At 37.5% G+C, this 20,524-nt stretch overlaps 5 protein-coding genes across 8 annotated transcripts; 3 read left to right on the forward strand and 2 right to left on the reverse strand.

Annotated features, from left to right (window-relative positions):
• Positions 1-922: 922 nt before the first annotated feature.
• On the forward strand, positions 923-4,991 carry LOC113749443 (cytochrome P450 714A1-like). The gene is made up of 5 exons (XM_027293194.1): positions 923-1,252; positions 3,278-3,504; positions 3,627-3,877; positions 3,977-4,343; positions 4,525-4,991. The coding sequence occupies exons 1-5, from the start codon at positions 925-927 to the stop codon at positions 4,966-4,968; spliced, it is 1,617 nt and encodes a 538-aa protein (XP_027148995.1). The 5' UTR covers positions 923-924; the 3' UTR covers positions 4,969-4,991.
• Positions 4,992-6,005: 1,014 nt separating this feature from the next.
• On the forward strand, positions 6,006-7,883 carry LOC113771351 (uncharacterized N-acetyltransferase ycf52-like). 3 transcript variants are annotated; one of them, XM_027315964.1, is made up of 4 exons: positions 6,006-6,526; positions 6,606-6,664; positions 7,101-7,157; positions 7,447-7,883. In XM_027315964.1, exons 1-4 carry the CDS (start codon positions 6,068-6,070, stop codon positions 7,592-7,594), a joined length of 723 nt encoding a protein of 240 aa, XP_027171765.1. In that variant the 5' UTR covers positions 6,006-6,067; the 3' UTR covers positions 7,595-7,883. The 3 variants fall into 3 exon arrangements, with proteins under 3 accessions (XP_027171765.1, XP_027171867.1, XP_027171814.1); XM_027316066.1 differs by lacking the exon at positions 7,447-7,883 and adding an exon at positions 7,370-7,442; XM_027316013.1 differs by lacking the exon at positions 6,606-6,664 and having other exon boundaries at positions 6,006-6,552.
• Positions 7,600-15,219, forward strand: LOC113773475. Its single transcript, XM_027318125.1, has 4 exons — positions 7,600-8,702; positions 8,933-9,428; positions 14,448-14,658; positions 14,859-15,219. Exons 1-4 carry the CDS (start codon positions 8,249-8,251, stop codon positions 15,099-15,101), a joined length of 1,404 nt encoding a protein of 467 aa, XP_027173926.1. The 5' UTR covers positions 7,600-8,248; the 3' UTR covers positions 15,102-15,219.
• On the reverse strand, positions 9,724-14,553 carry LOC113771201. Its single transcript, XM_027315834.1, has 6 exons — positions 14,433-14,553; positions 13,008-13,488; positions 12,077-12,416; positions 10,807-10,905; positions 10,539-10,659; positions 9,724-10,077 (listed from the first exon to the last, which is right to left on the reverse strand). The coding sequence occupies exons 1-6, from the start codon at positions 14,515-14,517 to the stop codon at positions 9,863-9,865; spliced, it is 1,341 nt and encodes a 446-aa protein (XP_027171635.1). The 5' UTR covers positions 14,518-14,553; the 3' UTR covers positions 9,724-9,862.
• Positions 15,220-15,351: 132 nt separating the features above from the next.
• Positions 15,352-19,495, reverse strand: LOC113771263 (2-hydroxy-6-oxo-6-phenylhexa-2,4-dienoate hydrolase-like). Of its 2 annotated transcripts, none has more exons than XM_027315896.1 (6): positions 19,139-19,495; positions 17,803-18,295; positions 17,057-17,396; positions 16,530-16,628; positions 16,264-16,375; positions 15,352-15,808 (listed from the first exon to the last, which is right to left on the reverse strand). In XM_027315896.1, the coding sequence occupies exons 1-6, from the start codon at positions 19,365-19,367 to the stop codon at positions 15,594-15,596; spliced, it is 1,488 nt and encodes a 495-aa protein (XP_027171697.1). In that variant the 5' UTR covers positions 19,368-19,495; the 3' UTR covers positions 15,352-15,593. The 2 variants fall into 2 exon arrangements, 1 of the variants encoding a protein (XP_027171697.1); XR_003468447.1 differs by having other exon boundaries at positions 15,725-15,808; positions 16,264-16,383.
• Between the last annotated feature and the right edge of the window lie 1,029 nt (positions 19,496-20,524).

Here is a 20,524-nt window from a genome sequence, read left to right on the forward strand (position 1 = left end):
ACCGACTATGTTAAGATCTTAATCTATTAAATTTAAGTATTAAATTTAGGTTATCAAATAAGGCTTTAGCGTATGTTAGCCAGCTCTGCATTACCATTAATACCATTAATACTAGAATAATCATATCAGCATTTTAATTTATGACTAATAAGTAATAACACCTCATTCTCATTGCATTTTTCGCAAAAGAACAAGAAGCAGCACCGCCGAAAGTATAATGAAGCATGGAGGCAATCCCACTTCAGAACGGGAAAGATGTGAGAAAAGTTGGGAGTGCAACTTAATGGTCATGAGCCAAATTTTTGGAATAATGACGTCATTGCAATTTCCCAATTTATCAGCTCAGTATTTTTTTTTCTGAATTTTCTAGCAAGTGCCTGTTAGACACTGGTTAAGATATTTAAAATTCACCTAACTTATTATTTAAATATATATATTACAATTATCATCATCTCTTACATTTATATACTTTCTCTATTTAATTTACATACCCTTCCTTGTATTTATTTACTTTCCCTAACTTACTATATATATATATATTAAAACCTTACATTTATTTACTTTTTTTAATTAATATTATATTTTAAAAAATATGATATTTGAAATATATCTTAATGACAGGCACTCGTTAGACAGACTTTTTTTTTTGCTTCAGCAAGTAGCATATCACCCAATGACCAATCATTAACATCACATACATATACATATATTTTTTGTTTTCTCAAGGGAATAAAAAGAAAAAAGAAAAAAAAGGGGGAAAGCAGTTAGCTGCTGGAATTATTAATTTCTCCTCCTCGTAATGCTTTGTCTTGTTCTGTAGCAACTAGCAACCAATTAGTCCCTTCAAGGCTTTTATAAACCAGTTCAAAGCATAGACTTGAAGAGAGCAGCAGAAGCCAAAGTGAAAAAAAAGAAAGAAAAAAAATGAAATCCCTTCTCTTCGCCTTTCTCCTCCTCCTCTCTGTCCTTGTATCTCTGAAGAATCTTTCATCTTGGGTCCTTCTGGGCATGCTTCTGATTGGCCTGGCCTCATACTTCCTCAACGTTCTGTGGCTAAAGCCTAAAAGGCTCTTGTGGAAACTTCAGAGGCAAGGAATTAGAGGGCCCTGTCCTTCTTTCCTATATGGAAACGTTCAGGAGATGCAGAAGATTCAGGCTAAAGCCATGAAAGCAGCAAATTTTGGCGAATTTGTGGCCCATGACTACACCTCCACTCTCTTCCCATACTTTGAACAATGGAGAAAAGAATACGGTAACTTCTTATCCTTCTTCTTTGATTATTTTACTAGTAAAAATTCCAGATGCCATTCAAGGTTGCATCACCTTTGACATAAATAAGATTTAAACACATTACAGATATTCATTCGTAGTTTTCTTTCATTTTACTCAGTTGGGTTCATAATTAGAGGGACAGAGACACTTTTATCTTTGAAAAATGCGATAAGGTGCTATCGAGTTCTGTGTTTACGTACACGTTGTCAGCAAAGTTATCTTTAGCGATGAGCTAAAGAATCCGGCTTCGTCGGTTGGAGAACTACTTGTGTTTATTAAAAACATACTTAAGTCTGCTTTGAATTCTTTATCTGATCATCAAAAGTTGATGAGGGCTCTTGAAACATAAAGTAATAATTTTGTCAGGATGCTTCAGAAGTTATTATGGAGTCATTAACCTTATTACTCCAAAAGCATATTTAAGTCTTAGCCAAGATAAGCTCTGGATTGTCTGGATATTTGTCCTTTTGACAACTACTTCCATATATCTAAGACAAATAAAAGCAACGAATGCAGAGCTAGGCCTAAAAAAATTAGAAAAGAAGAAAGAGACGTCCTTGATATCCTGGAATAGATCAGCAAAAAGTCCACCCGTGATCGGTAATAGACTGAAAGTGATTAGATTCGATCAATAATTTGGACACATCACTTCCAAGAAAAGAGGGGGGTACATGAGTACTGAGCAAAATTTTTTTTTTTTTTTTAAAAAGGAGTACATATGGTAATTTGGTTGAAGGACTGATGAGTCTGTTTCTATAGCATTTTTGTTGTCTTTTTTTTTTCCCATACTTGTGTCCTTTAATTTTTGGGGGTCAGGACCTGTGTCTACTTTCTCGATCTCTTGTACTAACTAAAATGCTGTTTCACTAAAGAACAAGGCATATATAACACCAATCCTTCCTCTTGAAAGATTAGCAATTACTCGGACTTTTGGAGCCTGATCATCTGTTTCTGAATTATTAAATCTCGAATGGCACTGCCATTAGAAGATGGCAAGAGTAACCCATGGTTTAATCCATCAATACTTAACCAAGTACCGGCATTTTAACTTCAGTGCATAACTACACATAAGAATACCCTTTTGTGGTTGGTTAATTGTGACTAGTTATGCTGGACGTAAAAAAATCTAGAGCAACATTTAATTTTGGGCAAAACAGATTTGCAGCTCAAACTAATAAGTTGCCCTTTTAGAGCTGCACTTTGAATTGCAACCCAGCATTTGATATTCTTTTAAGTCAAGATTGAGGACTGAAACATCCTGGGAAAAAGGACCCGTAATAACAGCCGGTTGCTACATTGAGGTTGTCCGGGCCAGGGGATAGGGAACCTTCCCTCTACTTTAGAAATGGACTAGATTTGCATCATAAAACCTGATATCAAGTGAGTTTGATTTGGAAAATGGAAGAGATGCTCATCCAAGGATGCATGCAGATATTCATCCATGTTATACGGTAGGAAAGGTACAGATTTTCTTGTCTGCCACATCTTTTTTAAGAGTTTCAAAAGCAAAGAAAACAAAGATAGCGACTCTTGCTGAATTGAGATAACAGATGAGGAAACTTTTCCTTATTTGGTCGATGGTCGATGGATGTTTGCCGTTCAAAGCAATAATTGGCCGGGTTATGGGACATGCTTTGACAAACGTGTTAAGTCCTAGTACACTCTTCTGTCAAAGTTGTACGCCCTTTTACTTCAGCACATTTGGGTTTTAATGTTTTTATCGGGGAACACTCTGACGGCAATCATGTGCAATTTGTACAATGGTGAAACACACAATCTTTGATTCTCGAATTAGCCTCGTGTCCTTCTAATCAATCATACGTAGCTGCAATTATTTCTACCAGCGGATGTACTGCATGCATGATTGGCCGGTGGCCAGACCAACAAATTGTTCACCACCGCCAATCCTTAGCGTTACTTTTGTTTCTACCTCCTATCGTTTTCTGATCTTTCTTTTTTTAGTCCTATGGATCCTTGCATCACTTGGAATTGTTATTGGATACAGGCCCCATATACACGTACTCAACAGGAAACAAACGGCATCTGTACGTAAACCATCCGGAGCTAGTCAAGGAGATGAACCTCAGTACTAGTTTGGATCTTGGGAAGCCTTCGTATGTTACGAAAAGGCTTGCACCTATGCTTGGCACTGGAATTTTGAGGTCTAATGGGCATGCATGGGCGCAGCAGAGGAAAATTGTTGCCCCTGAGTTCTTCAGCGACAAGGTCAAGGTAAATAAGTTGAAATAAACGGAACTGTATATGAGTTGAATTGTACATAATTGACTTGAAAGTTGAAACTGGAGAGTTAATTGCTGTGCGAGTGAGGCAGCTAGATTTAAAATTCATTTCAGGGCATGGTAGGTATGATGTTGCAATCAGCAGAGCCATTGATGGCCAAATGGGAAGCCAGCATTGAAGCCCAAGGCGGAACAACTGCAGAGATCAGAGTGGAGGAGGACCTGAGGGGTGTCTCAGCTGATGTGATATCAAGGGCCTGCTTTGGGAGCTCCTATTTCGAAGGCAAGAAGATATTCTCAAAGCTCAGAACCCTCCAGAAAGTCATTGCAAATCAAAGTGTACTTTTTGGTATCCCTACACTGGGGTATGGTGTTTCTTGGCCTATACTTGGATCACATTTTGACACAAAAACAAAGTAAAACGGTACATGTAGAAGGTAACACCTAACATTATCCATGGGCAGATTTTTTCCAAGCAAACAGCAAAAGGAGATTCAAAGTTTGGAAAAGGAGATAGAGTCGCTGATATGGGAAACCATAGCACAACGTGGAGAAGAATGCTCACTGGAATTTCCATCGGAAAAGGATTTATTGCAACTGATACTCGAAGGGGCTATCAACGACGTGGGCAAGAATTCGTCTAAGAAATTCATTGTCGACAATTGCAAAAATATTTACTTCGCCGGGCACGAGTCCACTGCTGTTGCTATATCATGGTGCTTGATGCTTCTAGCTCTGCACCCAGAATGGCAAGATCGTATCCGCGATGAAATAGCTCAAGTTTGTCCAGATGGCTCAATTGATGCTGATTCTCTCCCCAAGATGAAAATGGTATCCATTATGAGTTCATTTTATGTTATCGTAGAACTTCATTCACGTCACTTTTGTCTAGCGTTTTCAAGACGTTAAAGCACGGGACATGAATCTTAATTTGAAATCATTACGAGATTCATGATTAACAAGGAATAACCTCATATTTGGCTGCATGCATATCCTGGCTTTGCTATTGCAGGTGAAAATGGTGATTCATGAAGTGATGCGGTTATATCCACCAGCAGCATTTGTGTCGCGGGAGGCACTTGAAGACGCTCAAATTGGGCACCTATTGGTGCCTAAAGGCGTCTGCATATGGACATTGATACCAACCTTGCATCGTGACCCTGAAATTTGGGGATCAGATGCAAATGAGTTCAAGCCTGAGCGATTTGCAAATGGAATTTCTGGTGCCTGCAAATTGCCTCAAGTTTATGTCCCCTTTGGCGTAGGCCCAAGATTGTGCTTGGGCCGAAATTTTGCTTTGGTTCAAATGAAAGTGGTGATTTCCCTCATAATCTCCAAGTTCACCTTCTCTTTATCTCCCAAGTACCGACATTCTCCAGCTTACCGCATGATCGTAGAACCCGGTCAAGGTGTCCAAATTCTAATTCAAAGATACGAAAGGGCCTCCAGCATGTAACTTCAGCTGGATCAAGTCTTGGAAGTAGCTAAGCTTGTTTATGTTAACTTAAAACTATCCTCCTTTATTTGGGGCTACTGTCTCCTCTCCCCCCCCCCTCTTTTTTTTTCTTAATCTCTTCTTGTTCCCTTATCTGAACTGTTAATTCTCTTCTGGTCCACCATCCTGTTGATTTCATTTAGGCATTGTAGGATAATCCAATTCAGCGATTAAACTTAATAGATTCAGATCTTAATATATTCAAACTGTTTGATAACTAAAAATTGAACATTTGAATTAATTAAATGACACTGAATTTTCTAGGCAAATCTTGTTCCCAAAATTAAGTGATAAGTTATTCATTTATCATTGAATGTGATACGCATTCAAATATATCAGATTTAATATTTAACAATTTAATAACTTAATAGATTCGGACTTCATATTTTAGATTTCAGACTTTAATTTTCAGACTTAAGTTTTACCAAATACGCCCTTAGTCTTAGTAATTAGCATAGCCTCTTCAAAAACATTTTCTCAAACTAGAGAGCAATAATATGTTAACTCAATTTTGATTTTGATCACCGGAGTCCACAACATTGCTTTTGAATTAACGGTGTGATTAATAGGGGCGGCTCGATCCTTGAATTAAATAGGAGAGATAATGAATCAAGCAAAGCCCTTCACTCCAGACCGAATTTGACATCCCTTAACTTTGATTAGCATCCTTAATGATTGATATATATAATTCTTAATAAGAAATTCATAATTTAATAACTTAATATTACAGGACATCCACTCACATATGGGTTAATACTCTAATTTTGGGTATTAGATAAATCGCATCTCATGTTTATGAAAAATCCGTGCCGCCCAATCATCAACATACCAATGCCTCTTATGCATTAGGAGACAATCCGGAATGATTTCTTAAAATTTTAAAAAGAAATATTAACCATCTCTCGAAAGTCGAAAGTTTTTTTTTTTTTTTTTGAGGGAAACCCATCTCTTGAAAGCGCCTCGTTTGTTTTTCCCATCCTTAGCCTGTGGCGTTGCCCCAGAGAGATTATGTATGCAACTGTGTGGTGGAGAAATTAGAGAATAGCGTGATTAAACGGAGATGGCCGCCGTTGCAACCTCCGCTTACGGCAGCTGTATTCCCGCCAATTTGCTCTATTCCCCGCTAAAAATGACCAACCAGATTTCATCCCCGCCGCCATTGTACATCTCCACAAACCCATCCCACGTAAACCCAAGCCATCTCCAGCACCTATACGCTCTCTGCAACCACTCCTGCCACCGCTTCCCTAAGTTCGACTCCGACGGCCGCGTAGAGCTTATAGACGTCGGCAAACTCCGAACTGCTCTGTCCAATAGCTCCGTTGTCGTATCGGTCTTCACGAAACCCGAATTAGCTAATGATTTATCGTCCACTGCTGAAGTCGGCACAAGATCGATGGGCATTGGTGGGAATTGGATTCAGCGAGTGATGCCGGTGACTCCAGATAACGGGAAGCTTGTGGGGTTTGGACGCGCTGTTTCTGATTTAGGGCTAACTGCTTCCATCTATGATGTCATGGTCGGAACACTTTTCCTTCTGAAAAAGTAATTTTTATTTTATTTTCCTTCTAATGTAGTTGTTTTTCAGTGCATTTCAGGTGATCCCTTCTCTCCAGGGTAGAGGAATTGGGCGGAGGATTGTACAAAGAATTATAAGGTTGTAATGGGACTAGATATTTTTAAGATTCTAGGGTTCTAGGCATTGCTTGGAATTTGGGAATCATTAAGGAAAATCATTTGCTTATATTGTTTTGAAGGAGACGAAAGTTCAATTAACAAGTATATGCGAGGAACTGTTCAGCTTTTACTGATTGGTAATATTGAGTTAATCAGCCAAGTGTAGTTTAATTTTCTACCGTTATTCATTTTTGGCATGTTGTAATTGTGGTGTAGCATCGAGGAAACATTCTACCTAGTATTACCTGCAGGTTTTTCTCTATTCATTTACCATTTTGTGGGAAGGATTGTTTGGGGTTGCTGACTGCAGAGCTAAGCATAATGGGAAATACATTTGCTACATAATGTGCTAGTTGTTCAAAATTTTTGGTAGTCAAGCTCTGAAAGATGTCTAAGCACTCCAATATTTCTTGCAGAATGCTTACTGGCAAAGGGGTGTACGATATATCCGCCCTTTGCTCTGAGAAAGAGGGGTAAAGTTTTAAGTTTCAGTAATTCAGTGTGTTTGGATTACACATTATTTCCACCTTATTTACACACACTGATTTGCTTTCATCATCAACACATTTTTCAATCATCTTTTTATCTCACATACATCACATCAAAAAAGTATTACAGTATTTTTTTACAAAATTATCTCAAATAATTTACTTGTATTATCAACACATTTTTTTTATCAATGTAGGTAATGATCTTATTTCCTGCAATTTTTCGGAAAAGGGTATCTTTTGAAGCTAACATGGCCCTTGTATTCATCCTCAGGCTATTCTTTAAAGCATGTGGATTTGGAGAAGATATTCTTGGTTCCACTACAATGATGTATACTGGGACATCTAGCTGTCCTGATGCACATCAGACTGCTATATATGCTGGCAGAAAGCTACTTTTAAGTCCCCCATCAAGACAATAGTAGAGTTCGTAATCTCTCTTTCCATGACCGTGCAGATGCAGAATGCTCTGTTCTTCAGATAATTGGATTGCAATCTACGTAGAACTTCTATTGACTGGCCTCAAAGTTGAAGGGTTCCATAGGCACTCTATTCCATTTACTGATTTACCGCACAGCACTCTTCAGGCAGTAAGTTAATGGAGTAGGACTTTGTGCTCCTTGTGAGCACTGGGTTAAAGTGTTTCCCTTCTTTAGACCAGCTGAAAGGGATGTGTTGCATAGCCAAACAATTTCATATACCATTCTAACAGGCTTTTAAGTTGTTCAGTTAACAAGCTTTTTTTTTTTTTTTTTTTGATAAATTGCCGCATGAGTGGGCCATCCATCTAATTTTCTTCCACTTTATGCTGGACAAACTTTTGACTTTTGTTCTGATTCCTCTCCTCTTGGTATGGATTTACGGGTCATTTGCTCGACAAAAAGGTGACGGAGATTTAGAAAGTCGTGATGGATAAGGAATTCTCTTGGCCTGTGGGTAACATTAGTCTGGAATGGTACAAAGTTGTTAACTTTCTCTTTTCCTTATCAACTCTTCTTTACAGAGTTGGAAGAACTTTTCAGAAAGCAACCTCTCTTGCCGTTCTGTCTTCGTTTCACGATTGAATCTTAGCTGTGATGGGAAAACTATGGGTTGAGGTCTGCCTGATTTCTGCTAGGGGACTCCGGCGAACATCTTCACTGTGGAAGCGCCAGTGGTTTGCCGTTGGGTGGATTGATACTAACAACAAATACTGCACCAGGATAGATGCTTCGGGAAATGCTAATCCAGTTTGGAAAACCAAATTCTCGACAGTGGTTGATCCTTCTGAACCTAACTTCCAAGATATGGCCCTCCACGTCGAGGTCTATAGTAGAGAACCCGTCTTTCTTAGAGAAAGGCTCTTGGGAACGACAACGGTGATTCTTAAGGAATTTCTGGAGAAGTACTTGAAGAATTCTGAGGTTCCAAAACCGGTGGAAGAAGTAGGAAGTTTTCAGCTGAGAAAGAAGAATACAAACAAACCTCGCGGATTTGTCGATATCTCAATCCGAATATCAGAAGAAAGGGAAGAGTCTAGCTCATACCAAGGTACAATTACGGACTCCCTCATCATCATGACTTTCTTTTTTCTCATGAGAACCAACCTCATCAGTCTCTTTGTTCGGATTCCTGCATACTGTAATTTTCCTTCTGGCGCATGGGCTATGTCTATTATTGAACAGCAATAATGCTTTCCACACAATTTAAGGGTTTGGACTGTAGGATTCTTAGAATCAACGAGTTTCGATGTATGTCCTCGTGAAATTTTGGTTTCTCAGGTGATGAGGAAGGATTTAAGCTCATGGATAACAGCATGGGAATTAACTTGGATATTGGGCACGGACCCCTGCATTCACAATTTCCTGCACCCTCACCGCTGCAGCCAGGAAGTCAGCCGCAGACAAGCAGCCAGTATGCCCATCCACTTCCATTTCCTCGGAATTATCCCAATATACCAACGGGTCCAAGCTATGCACCAGCCGGGGGAACAAGCTATCAACCACCAAGAGCTCCACCCCCACTCCCACCACCCTCAAATGTCGGCTATATACAGACCTCTCTACCGAGGACAGATGATTTGCGGCCTAGTTACATGAACATGCCATCATCTGGACCAGCACCTGGACGCAGCAGGGGACCTGGTATTGGGGTGGGACTAGGTGCTGGAGCATTAGCTGCTGGAGCCGTGATCTTTGGGGATGATTTTATGTCAGGTTTTGATTTTCCACGCAATTTACAAGATGCTAGCCTGACAATATCAACTGATCCTCCTTTCTGAATATGCGTAGAACATAATCTGCTGTTGTATGGCGAGGGACATTATTGTTGTTTTAAATCATTTCAGCGTTCAACAATTACTGCACCTGCACCCCGTAACAAACATGGGATATTTGTGATCGCTGCTAGCCCTCTAAATCCAGAAGGAAGTTTGGATATTGGCTATGCATGTTCAAGCTTCTAACACCAGTGCGTCGCAATCAACATATGCTGCTTCATAAAAAAAAAATAAAAATAAAAATGCGACTCATCGGGGGATACTATGAAGAAATACAAAACGGACAACAAGAAATACTAAATGATGTTTATCCATCTTTTTACTTTGACAATCGATGGGGAGAAATTCTTTCTGGAGTTTAATTACGTCTCCACATTTATTTTGAGGGTTCAATCCTCGCCACAATTGTCAATTGGTTTAAGAAGATCCAGGGTTAAGTCACTACTTGCAAACGCTGCTCCTGCGAAGCACCGAAAGTTCTCTGTAGAAATTTCTCAACAACCGATACAAACTCTTCAGCCGTTTCTTCAGCAGGCAAGTGGCCGCAATTCTTGATCACCTCAAGACGAGATCCTGGAATGAATTGTGAAAGCCTTCTAGAGTTCCAAGGGGGAACAAGTCGATCACTATCACCAGTGACAAGTAGGACTGTAATTTACATTGGCAATGTCAGCATATCCAGGCTTTCGGTCATACTGGATGATAAATTGACCTCTTTTTTTTTTTTGCAGACATTTAATGTCCAATTCAAGAAATTGTGAAAAAGTATAGTCATCCAATAGAAAAGATGAATGGTACACCAACAGGACCCAAAACATGGAGGCAATAAACCTTTAGGACAAAATATATATAGGCTCAAGATGAAAATGTATGAGCATTCGGAGGGCTAATGATGATTAAGACTCTAACTAACATAAGCACAAAAAATGGATAATCAGATTTAAGTATTTAGTCAATCCATTGGCATTAAATCCAACATTTAGGATCCACCAAACATTTTCTTGATTATATTTTCTGTTAAGTCTTCTATGTTGATCAATGGTAGGAAAGGATTTTATCTTTCATGGGATTATTTTGATTGGCCACAATAATTAGGTAAATTTTGTAACCTGGACATGAGATTTCGCTCAATCTTTTGGAAAGCTGTGGCTTTGATTGAGAAGAAGAATCTGCAAGCATTGCTGCTGCAAATTCCGCAAGAGCCTTGTCCCAACCTTTCACCTTCTGTGACTGCAATGGTAAAGTGGGTAGTTACAAAAATATACATAAATGGAGAAATTCTCTGTATGATCTGAGTTTTTTTCTGATTGGAGAGCAACTTAGTATAATGCATCCAAAATTAGGGGAATCTGGAAAAGAAAGCTTTTCAAGAATCACCTTTGCATAACCTTGCAAGACGTGATCAGTAAGTTGATTTGAATCATACCACGCGTATCGAAAAAGAGGATTGCCAATTCTGGCAACCATCATTCTTACCTAAAAAGCAAGCCGCATGCAACAAAGAAATAAACGTCAGATCCGTGCATTAAAACAAGGGATAATATCAAACCTCAACCTCCCCTGAGGTTTCTCTTAATATCACATGGCACCCTCAAAATTTTAAAAATATCACTTACCTCCGTTACTTTTGTTTTTTGTATAACAAAATTTTTAAAAACCCTAAACTACACTTTCAATTGCTAAATAAAAATATTCCTAAACCACTTTGTTCATTTCAAAAAAACGATCACTTAAAAGACAGTCTCTTATAGTACTACCACATCACAATATTGTACCCCATAAAAATATAAATTTAAAAATAAAAAAGACATTTGACAAGAAATACATTTGCACTAATTTAACTCTATATACTCAAAAACAATTTCTTATGAAATATTTTTTTTTTCAATATCTTCTCATTGCCCAAATCATTAAATTGTACTTATAAAAATCAACTCAAAATAAACAAATAAATCATACCCCACTTTATCATAATCACAAAAAATAAAAGATAAATAAAATTCAATTTATTATAATTTATAAATAAAATATTGCATAGTCATCCAAAAAATGAGGAAGAGAGAATGATGGAGAAAAGGAAAAGAGAAGAAAGTGACTTTCGTTTCTTTTCTTTTTTTTTTTTAAAAAAAAGTTTGGCATCTATTTATTTGATATGTGAATTTTGTAGCAAGTTAGAGTTAATATAGTCATTTTACATTTACTAGAAAAGATAAGTAATATTTTAAAAACCTCAAAAATGCCAAGTGATATTAAGGGAAATCTGAAGGGAGGAGGTTTCCGATATTATCCCTTAAAAGAAACAAGACGCAGACTAACAAAAATTTCCTTTATCTAATGAAATTCCTCGGTATCCCAAAACTTGTAAATAAAGGCTAGACTGTATAGTAAAATAGTCCATCCGTTGAGTTGAGAAGCTGCATTTGGTGTCTCAGATGGTCGTTGTCTTTCTCCATCAATAAATAGTGAGTGTTTCAAAATCCACTATGAAATAAACTTATCAACATAATCTGTAAAATTCTCAAACCATAAGCTGAAAGATAAAGGATGTTATAATTTAGTTACCAAAGGGCCTTAAGTATTGGAAACCACGAAAATAAATTTAAGCCAAGAGAATAATGAAAATTTATCCTGAAGAGAAATTTAATACCAGCATTACACCAATGGCAGAGGAGAGGAGTGCCAATAAAGCCTTCTTGTACGGATAATTTATCATATGACCCATCCCTTTCAACATATTCATAGTGGCCTGAGCAATATGTTCAGCTAACATTGACAACATGCTGAAACTCCTGAGAATTGGACTCCGGTGACTTTCTGAATTTGAGTGCTCCTCTTGTTTCTTGTTGTTTTCACCTCTCTGATTATCTTTGGAAAAATCCTGTTTCAAAAGAGGTGCTAAAATTGCTGGAGAAACAAGAACCATTGCAGCAACTCGATCAGGTGCCTCAAAATATGTATCAACCGCTACAAGGGAACCAGCTGAGTGCCTGGCATCGGTTAGCTCTTAGTAAGCATAAACAGAGACTTTCGCCATCAGAAAAGGGGCGATTGACAGAATGAGAGGGGAAAGTACCAAAATATTGATCATAGGTGTGAAAATATATTATTCTTTCAAAAAAATTAAATTTAACTCTCAATTGACAGTGTGCCTTCTGAAGGCAGTTGGAATCCTCTATCCATCTACTCGGTGTCAAATCCAGTGTCAATTCTACTTATCACGTGATCGTAGAAGAAATTTGAATAAATAGCATATGACAAATTAAATAAATAGGATACTTGACATAAATATGAAAGTGGCACTGAATTGCCACCGGAAAAGTGACACTGAGGATCTCGTGTGTCGTGTGCTAGTTTAGAGCATTGACATTTGACTATTTTTCTCCTTGTTACGATTCGGGTCAACATTTGAGGAGTTTGTGCTAATTTCCAGAGGTTTACTCCATAGAATGTGCGACAGCGGAAACAGTATAGAAACCCTTACCAGTAAAAACTTAATGATGAAATATTCAGAAACCAGAAAATGGGCACAATATGAGAAACAATCAAAAGAACAGAAGGTTGAATATATATCACTTTACCCCACCAGAATTACTTTTTCAGCTGCTAAGACATCAATAAAGTACCGGGTTGCCAGTACAGAGAACATAATCGAGTATGGATTTAGAGGTCTGGCATCTCGGCTGCCAGTAGGTGAACGATTGGTTGGGTCGACCCGTGATGTCAACCCAAAGGCCGGTCTATCAAAGGCAAGAACTTTTGAACCAGTGACCTGTGCCAAAGGCTCCATGACTCGGTTCCATGAGAATGTAGAAGCATTAAAACCATGCAACAGAATCATGGGAAAGCCAACACTTTTGGTGCTATCAGAATCTTGAGGACTAGTAACCTCTTCTGCCAATGATTCAGCATCAAATATTTTGTAGTGTATCTGTACCCCTTTAAACTTACAAAAGCAACTCTCAGGATCAGCCAAAAGTTTTGGATCTTGTAATTCATCCTGATCTATGCCTGCTATTCTCTGCTTTTTCTGCTGGGGTTTGACTCTTACCAAGAGTTCCTCTGTGCAGAGAATAGTCAATAATTAGCAGGAAGCATGTCAAGATATAGATAGCATTAGGAAGAGAAAGAGGATGACAATAGGAGGAAAACATATATAGGAGTAAAGATTATTGAATTTCCCCTTAGAACTCTGATAAACAATGATAAATATTCCTTCCTTTTGATAAAAAACAAGAAAGAAAGACAGCTCATGAAACCATTTCCTTTACTAGGATTTTCTTGAATAGGGAAATTTTACTAATCTAGAAAAGAATTATGAAAGGGGGTAGCAATGACATGGGATTGTCGTTGCTTCAAAAAAAGAATCAATTTAGAGAACTGAATTTACTAACTCTATGCCTACATTGATAAAAGTGGCCCTAACACGGATGAACAGATCTCATAGAATGGCCATTTTGGGTTTTGAGGGTAAACCTAAATTGTATCATCATAAGAAACCACTCCACTGATAGGTAGTAGTAACAGCTGCGGTAAATAAGAAAAAAGGATTCTTTTGGCGACCCTTTTTGATTCTGTAAAACTTGTACAAACTTGTAACTCCTACTAAGATGATGGTTTGTGGTTGCTTCATCTTATATCAGTAAGCAAGCAAATTTAGCAGCTTCTTTTCTCTCTCGCTCTAGCAAATAGGAAGAATTGTAACATGATATCCTGGTTTCTAACAATTTCACCTAACTCTTCTCTAACTTCCCTTGACATACTGAGTTATCGACAATGAAAATGATCTTCACTTTCTCGCCATTTCACATTAAAATTTTTTTTTTTTTTTACTCTTAAAAGATTAAAAAAGAAAAAAGAAAAAATATTGAAAAAATTTATTGGAACAATTTTTATAACATCTCAAAACAATTGCCAATTGGAAAACATTATTTCAGTGAATAATGGACCGTAAGAAAATCAATGAACATGTACGGAGTTGGTTAATTAAGGCTGCTTTGATTTACCAGAATATTCTGTAGGGGAAGAAGAAGAAGAAGAGGCAGCAGCTCTAGGGACACATTTGAAGGAGGCATCATGTTTCAGAGCCATTTGAGATTTCCCACAAGTTTGCAGTGCTGTGGAGGAGGTAGCTGCAGCTCCCAAACAACACTAACTGGTGACGACAGCACTGATATACACCATAACAATGACGGAGCCCAGTGGCGTAGCCATGCAAACCACGTTTTCCAGGTTTTCTCCACACACACCAACAGCGACGGGGCTGCAATTTTTTACCGTAGGATTCCTATACACGCCAGTGACGTAGCCTTAAACTCCACGTATCCTAGGATTTCTCATTCACTCCACAGGAGCTCAGTGGCGGAGCCGCTTTTTTTTTTTTTTTTTGTAGGATTTTTTTTTTCTCGGAGGGCCAAAATTCTTCCTAACAAAACGTCGGCTATATACCTACCTCTCTACCGAGGACAGATGATCTGCAGCCTAGTTACATAAACATGCCGTCATCTGGACCAGCACCTGGACGCAGCAGGGGACCTGGTATTGGGGTGGGACTAGGTGCTGGAGCATTAGCTGCTGGAGCCGTGATCTTTGGGGATGATTTTATGCCAGGTTTTGATTTTCCACGCAGTTTACAAGATGCTAGCCTGATAATATCAACTGATCCTCCTTTCTGAATATGTGTAGAACATAATCTGCTGTTGTATGGCGAGGGACATTATTATTGTTTTATATCATTTCAGTGTTCAACAATTACTGCACCTGCACCCCGTAACAAACATGGGATATTTGTGATCACTGCATGTTGGCTACGCATGTTCAAGCTTCTAACACCAGTGTGTGGCAATCAACATATGCTACTTTGAAATAAAAAAATGCTACTTATTGGAGGATATTATGAAGAGATACAAAACGGACAAGAAGAAATATTCAAGCGTTTTCACTTCCCTAAATTTAGAATGACATTCTAACGGCCATGAATTGTATTTCCATATTCCTGTCAATGATGTTTATCCATCTTTTTACTTTGACAATCAATGGGGAGAAATTCTTTCTCGAGTTTAGTTATCTCTCTGCATTTTTTTTGAGGGTTCAATCCTCTCCACATTTGTTTGAGGCATGAACTCATATAACATGGTGTAGTACAACTGGTTTAAGAAGATCCAGGGTTAAGTCACTACTTGCAAGCGCTGCTCCTGCGAAGCACCAAAAGTTCTCTGTAGAAATTTCTCAACAATAGATACAAACTCTTCAGTCTTTTCTTCATGAGGTAAGTGGCCGCAATTCTTGATCACCTCAAGATGAGATCCTGGAATGACTTGTGAAAGCCTTTTAGAGTTCCAAGGGGGAACAAGTCGATCGCTATCACCAGTGACAATTAGGACTGTAATTTACATCGGCAATGTCAGCATATACAGGTTTTTGGTTCTACTGGATGATAAAATTGACTGCACCTTTTTTTTTTTTTTTTGCAGACATTTAATGTCCAGTTCAAGAAATTGTGAAAAAGAATAGTCATCAAATATAAGAGATGAATGCTACAGCTACAGTACCCAAAACATAGAGGCAATAAACCTTTAGGACAAAATATAGGCTCAAGATGAAAATGTATGAGCATTCGGAGGGCTAATGATGATTAAGACAGTACCGTAAGCACAAAAACTAGATAATCAGATCATTTAGTCAATCAATTGACATTAATCCAAAATTTAGGACCCACCAAACATTTTCTTGATTATATTTTCTATCAAGTCTTCTAAATTGATCAATGGTAGGAAAGGATCTTATCTTTCATAGGATTATTTTGATTGGTCACAAGATTTAGGTAAATTTTGTAACCTGGACATGAGATTTCGCCCAATCTTTTGGAAAGCTGTGGCTTTGATTGAGAAGAAGAATCTGAAAGCATTGCTACCGTATATTCCACAAGGGCCTTGTCCCAACCTTCACCCTCAGTGGCTGCAATAGTAAAGTGGGGAGTTACAAAAATATACATAAATAGAGAAATTCTGTATGGTCTGAGTTTTTTCTCTGAGTGGAAAGCAACTTAGTATAACGCATCCAGAATTAGGGGAAACTGGAAAAGAAAGCTTTTTAAGAATCACCTTTGTGTAACCTTGTAGGACATAATCAGTAACTTGATTTGAATCATACCACGAATTTCGAAAAACAGCTATGCCAAATTTGTCAATTATCATTCTTACCTAAAAGCATGAGCAAGTGAGTGAGATAGCCACATGCAACAAAGAAATAAACGTCAGATCTGTGCATTAAAACGAACAAGATGCAGACTAACAAAAATTTCCCTTATCTAATGAAATTCCTTGGTCATCCTCAGTATCCCAAAAATTGTAAATAAAAGCTAGACTGTATAGTGAGATTCTCCATCCGTTGAGTTGAGAAGCTGCATTTGGTGTCTCAGATAGTCATTATCTTTCTACATCAATAATAGTGTTTCAAAATCCTCCATGAATTTAACTTATCAACATAATCTGTAAAATTCTCAAACCAAAAGCTGAAAGATAAAGGATGTTATAATTTAGTTACCACAGGGCCTTAAGTATTGGAAACCATGAAAATAAATTTAAGCCAAGAGAATAATGAAAATTTATCCCGAAAAGAAATTTAATACCAGCATTACACCAATGGCTGAGCGGAGGAGTGCAGATAAAGCCTTCTTGTACACATAATTTATCATATCTCCCATCCCTTTCAACATATTCATAATTGCCTGAGCAATATGTTTAGTTAACTTTGACAACATGCTGAAAAGCCTGAGAATTGGATTCCAGTGACTATCTGAATTTGAGTGCTCCTCTTGTTTCTTGTTGTTTTTACCTCTCTGTTTATCTTTGGAAAAATCCTGTTTCAAAAGAGGTGCTAAAATTGCTGGAGCAACAAGAACCATTGCAGCAACTCGCTCAGGTGCCTCAAAATATGTATCAACCGCTACAAGCGAACCAGCTGAGTGCCTGGAATCTGTTAGCTTTTAGTAAGCATGAACAGAGATTTTCACTATCAGAAAAGGGACCATTCACAGAATGAGAGGGAAAGTACCAAAATATTGATCATAGGTGTGAAAGTATTCTTCTTAAAAAAATAATTAAATTTATCTCTCAATTGACAGTATGCCTCCGAAGTAGAATACATTTAGTATAGAGCATTGACATTGACTATTTTTCTCCTTGTTACAATTCAGGTCAACATTTGAGGAGTTTGTGCTAATTTCCAATGGTTTACTCCACAGAATGTGCGAGAGTAGAACCAGTATAGAAACCCTTAGCAGTAAAACTTAATGATGAAATATTCAGAAACCAGAAAATGGGCACAATATGAGAAGCAATCAAAAGAACAGAGGGTTGAATATATATCACTTACCCTACCAGAATTGCTTTTTCAGCTGCTAAGAAGTCAATAAAGTACAGGGATGCCATTACAGAGAACATAATCGAGTATGGATTTAGAGGTCTGGCATCTGCACTGCCAGCAGGTGAATGATTGGTTGGATCGACCCATGATGTCAACCCAAAGGCCGGTCTATCAAAGGCAAGAACTTTTGAACCAGTGACCTGTGCCAAAGGCTTCATGACTCGATTCCATGAGAATACAGAAGCTCCAAAACCATGCAACAGAATCATGGGAAAACCAGCCCTTTCAGTGGTATCAGAAACTTGAGTAGTAGCAACCTCTTCTGACAAGTTTGGAGCCAATGATTCAGCATCAAATATTTTGTAGTGTATCTGTACCCCTTTAAACTCACAAAAGCAACTCTCAGGATCAGCCAAAAGTTTGGGATCTTGTAAATCATCCTGATCTACGCCTGCTATTCTCTGCTTTTTTTGCTTGGGTTTGACACCTCCCAAGAGTTGCTCTGTGCAGAATAGTCAATAATTAGCAGGAAGCATGTCAAGATATAGATAGCATTAGGCAGAGAAAGAGGATGACAATAGTTACTTTTCTCTCTGGTACAGCTATAGCTAATCTGTTCCCTGAGAGAACTGGAAAACATATATAGGAGTAAATCTTGTTGAATTTTCCCTTAGAATACTGATAAACAATGATAAATATTCCTTCCTTTTCGAAAAAAAAAAAGATTGCTTCTACAATAACATATTCAAAGACAGCTTATGAAACCATTTCCTTTACTAGGATTTTCTTGAATAGGGAAAATTTAGTAATCTTTAGAGATCTAGAAAAGAATTATGAAAGGGGGTAGCAATGACATAGGATTGTCGTTGCTTCAGAAAAAGAATCAATTAAGAGAACTGAATTTACTAACTTTATGCCTATACAGATGAAAATTGAGCTAATACGGATGAACTGATCTCATTAGAAAGGCCATTCTGGTTAAAGAAGCTAATTTTGAAGGTAAACCTAAATTATAGGTAGTAGTAACCGTTGCATATTCAAAGACTCTCATCATAAGAACCCACTCCACTGATAGGTAGTAGTAACCGTTGCAGTATATAAGAAACAGGGATACTTTTGGCGACCCTTTTGATTCTGTAAAACTTGTATAAACATAACTCCTACTAAGATGATGGTTTGTGGTTGCTCCATCTTATATCAGTAAGCAAGCAAATTTAACCGCTTCTTTTCTCGCTCTAGCAAATAGGAAGCATTGTAAACATGATATACCAACAAGAAACAGACTAGAAAATTTAAGTTTAATTAATCAATATATATATAAAAATATAAGGCTGGTTTGATCTACCAGAATATTCTGTAGGGGAAGAAGAAGAAGAAGCAGCAGACGCAGTAGCTCTAGGGACAAATTTGGAGGAAGCATCATGTATCAGAGCCAGTTGAGATTTCCCACAAGTTTGCAGTGGCAACCCATGTGGGGTTTTGCGGTGTGGAAGAAGCTTTGGCAGTTGTTGAGGAGGGCAGCAGCAGCTCCCAAACAACACTAACTGCTGACGATACACTCCACAGGTACTCATTTCTTGTTTTACTAGTGTGTGGGCACACCAATCTTATTTGTAGGGTGGGGGGTTTCTTCGTGTTGTTGGTTGTGGGATCAAACGGGACTTCCTTTAACCGCAGAATTGGCAGGGCCTGAAGCAGGCAAGGCAACCACCCCACCTACCAATTCCGTGTGTGATAAGGGATGGATTCATTTGGCATCCGCTTTCTTATTATTTCCTTCTCATCGAGTGCTCAACCAGAAAGTAAATTTTTTTTCCCTTGTCATGAGTGTGCTTGGTTAGAATATTATTTGGAAAAAAAAAAATACTGAGTTCCATTGGACAGGAGATTATTCGAAAAAATATATTTGAAATAAAATAATATTATAACACTTTTTATAATATAATGTATATGCAATATAAATTTGATTAAAAATTATATTTATCTTGCAAGTATAACAAAATTTGATGTCTTTTATTTTTTAAGTCTTGATAATCAAATAGATTCACTGTAACTTCTTTTTCGAGATGTAAATGTAATGTGGCATAGGAGATAAAAAAATAATTTAAAAACTAAAATAATAATTAAAAAATATTCATGATCTAATAAATATTTCTTTTTATAAATAATCGTCAAGCCCATTATACTGGATGTGGTCATTTATTTGTTAGTAATGCAATGACCTTAATAATTATATAAAAAAAAAAGCGCTATTTCATATTTTTAGCATGAGGGTAGCGGTGTGTGTACATATATATATATGTATGTATGTATATATTTTTTGGGTGGGCTGGATTGTTGGTGGTAAAGCAAAACTGTGTAAAAAGCTATATAGCATAGTGGTGTACTTGTACCATTACGTCATGACCTTCCAAATACTCTGGAAATGCTAATTGTACTGTACTCTTTGCTTAGAATCCTCGTTCGTGACGGCAATTTTGTCCATCTCTTTCCTCCTGACAACAACTCCCTATACTATATTGTTTAGGCAGGGGATAATTTCATAAACCTACCCTGAGATTTCTGACAATTTTACTTACTTTCCTTTAGGTTTGAATAATTACACTAGCCTCTATTCATGTAGTAAAATGATTATAATATCTTTCACTTATAAATAATTCTTATAAACAAAAAAAAATTTCCTACAATTATAACTAATTTTTCATTCTAAAGCAATGGCTGTCACACAAAC

Source organism: Coffea eugenioides, chromosome 1, assembly GCF_003713205.1.
Source record: "Coffea eugenioides isolate CCC68of chromosome 1, Ceug_1.0, whole genome shotgun sequence".
Lineage (NCBI taxonomy): Eukaryota > Viridiplantae > Streptophyta > Magnoliopsida > Gentianales > Rubiaceae > Coffea > Coffea eugenioides.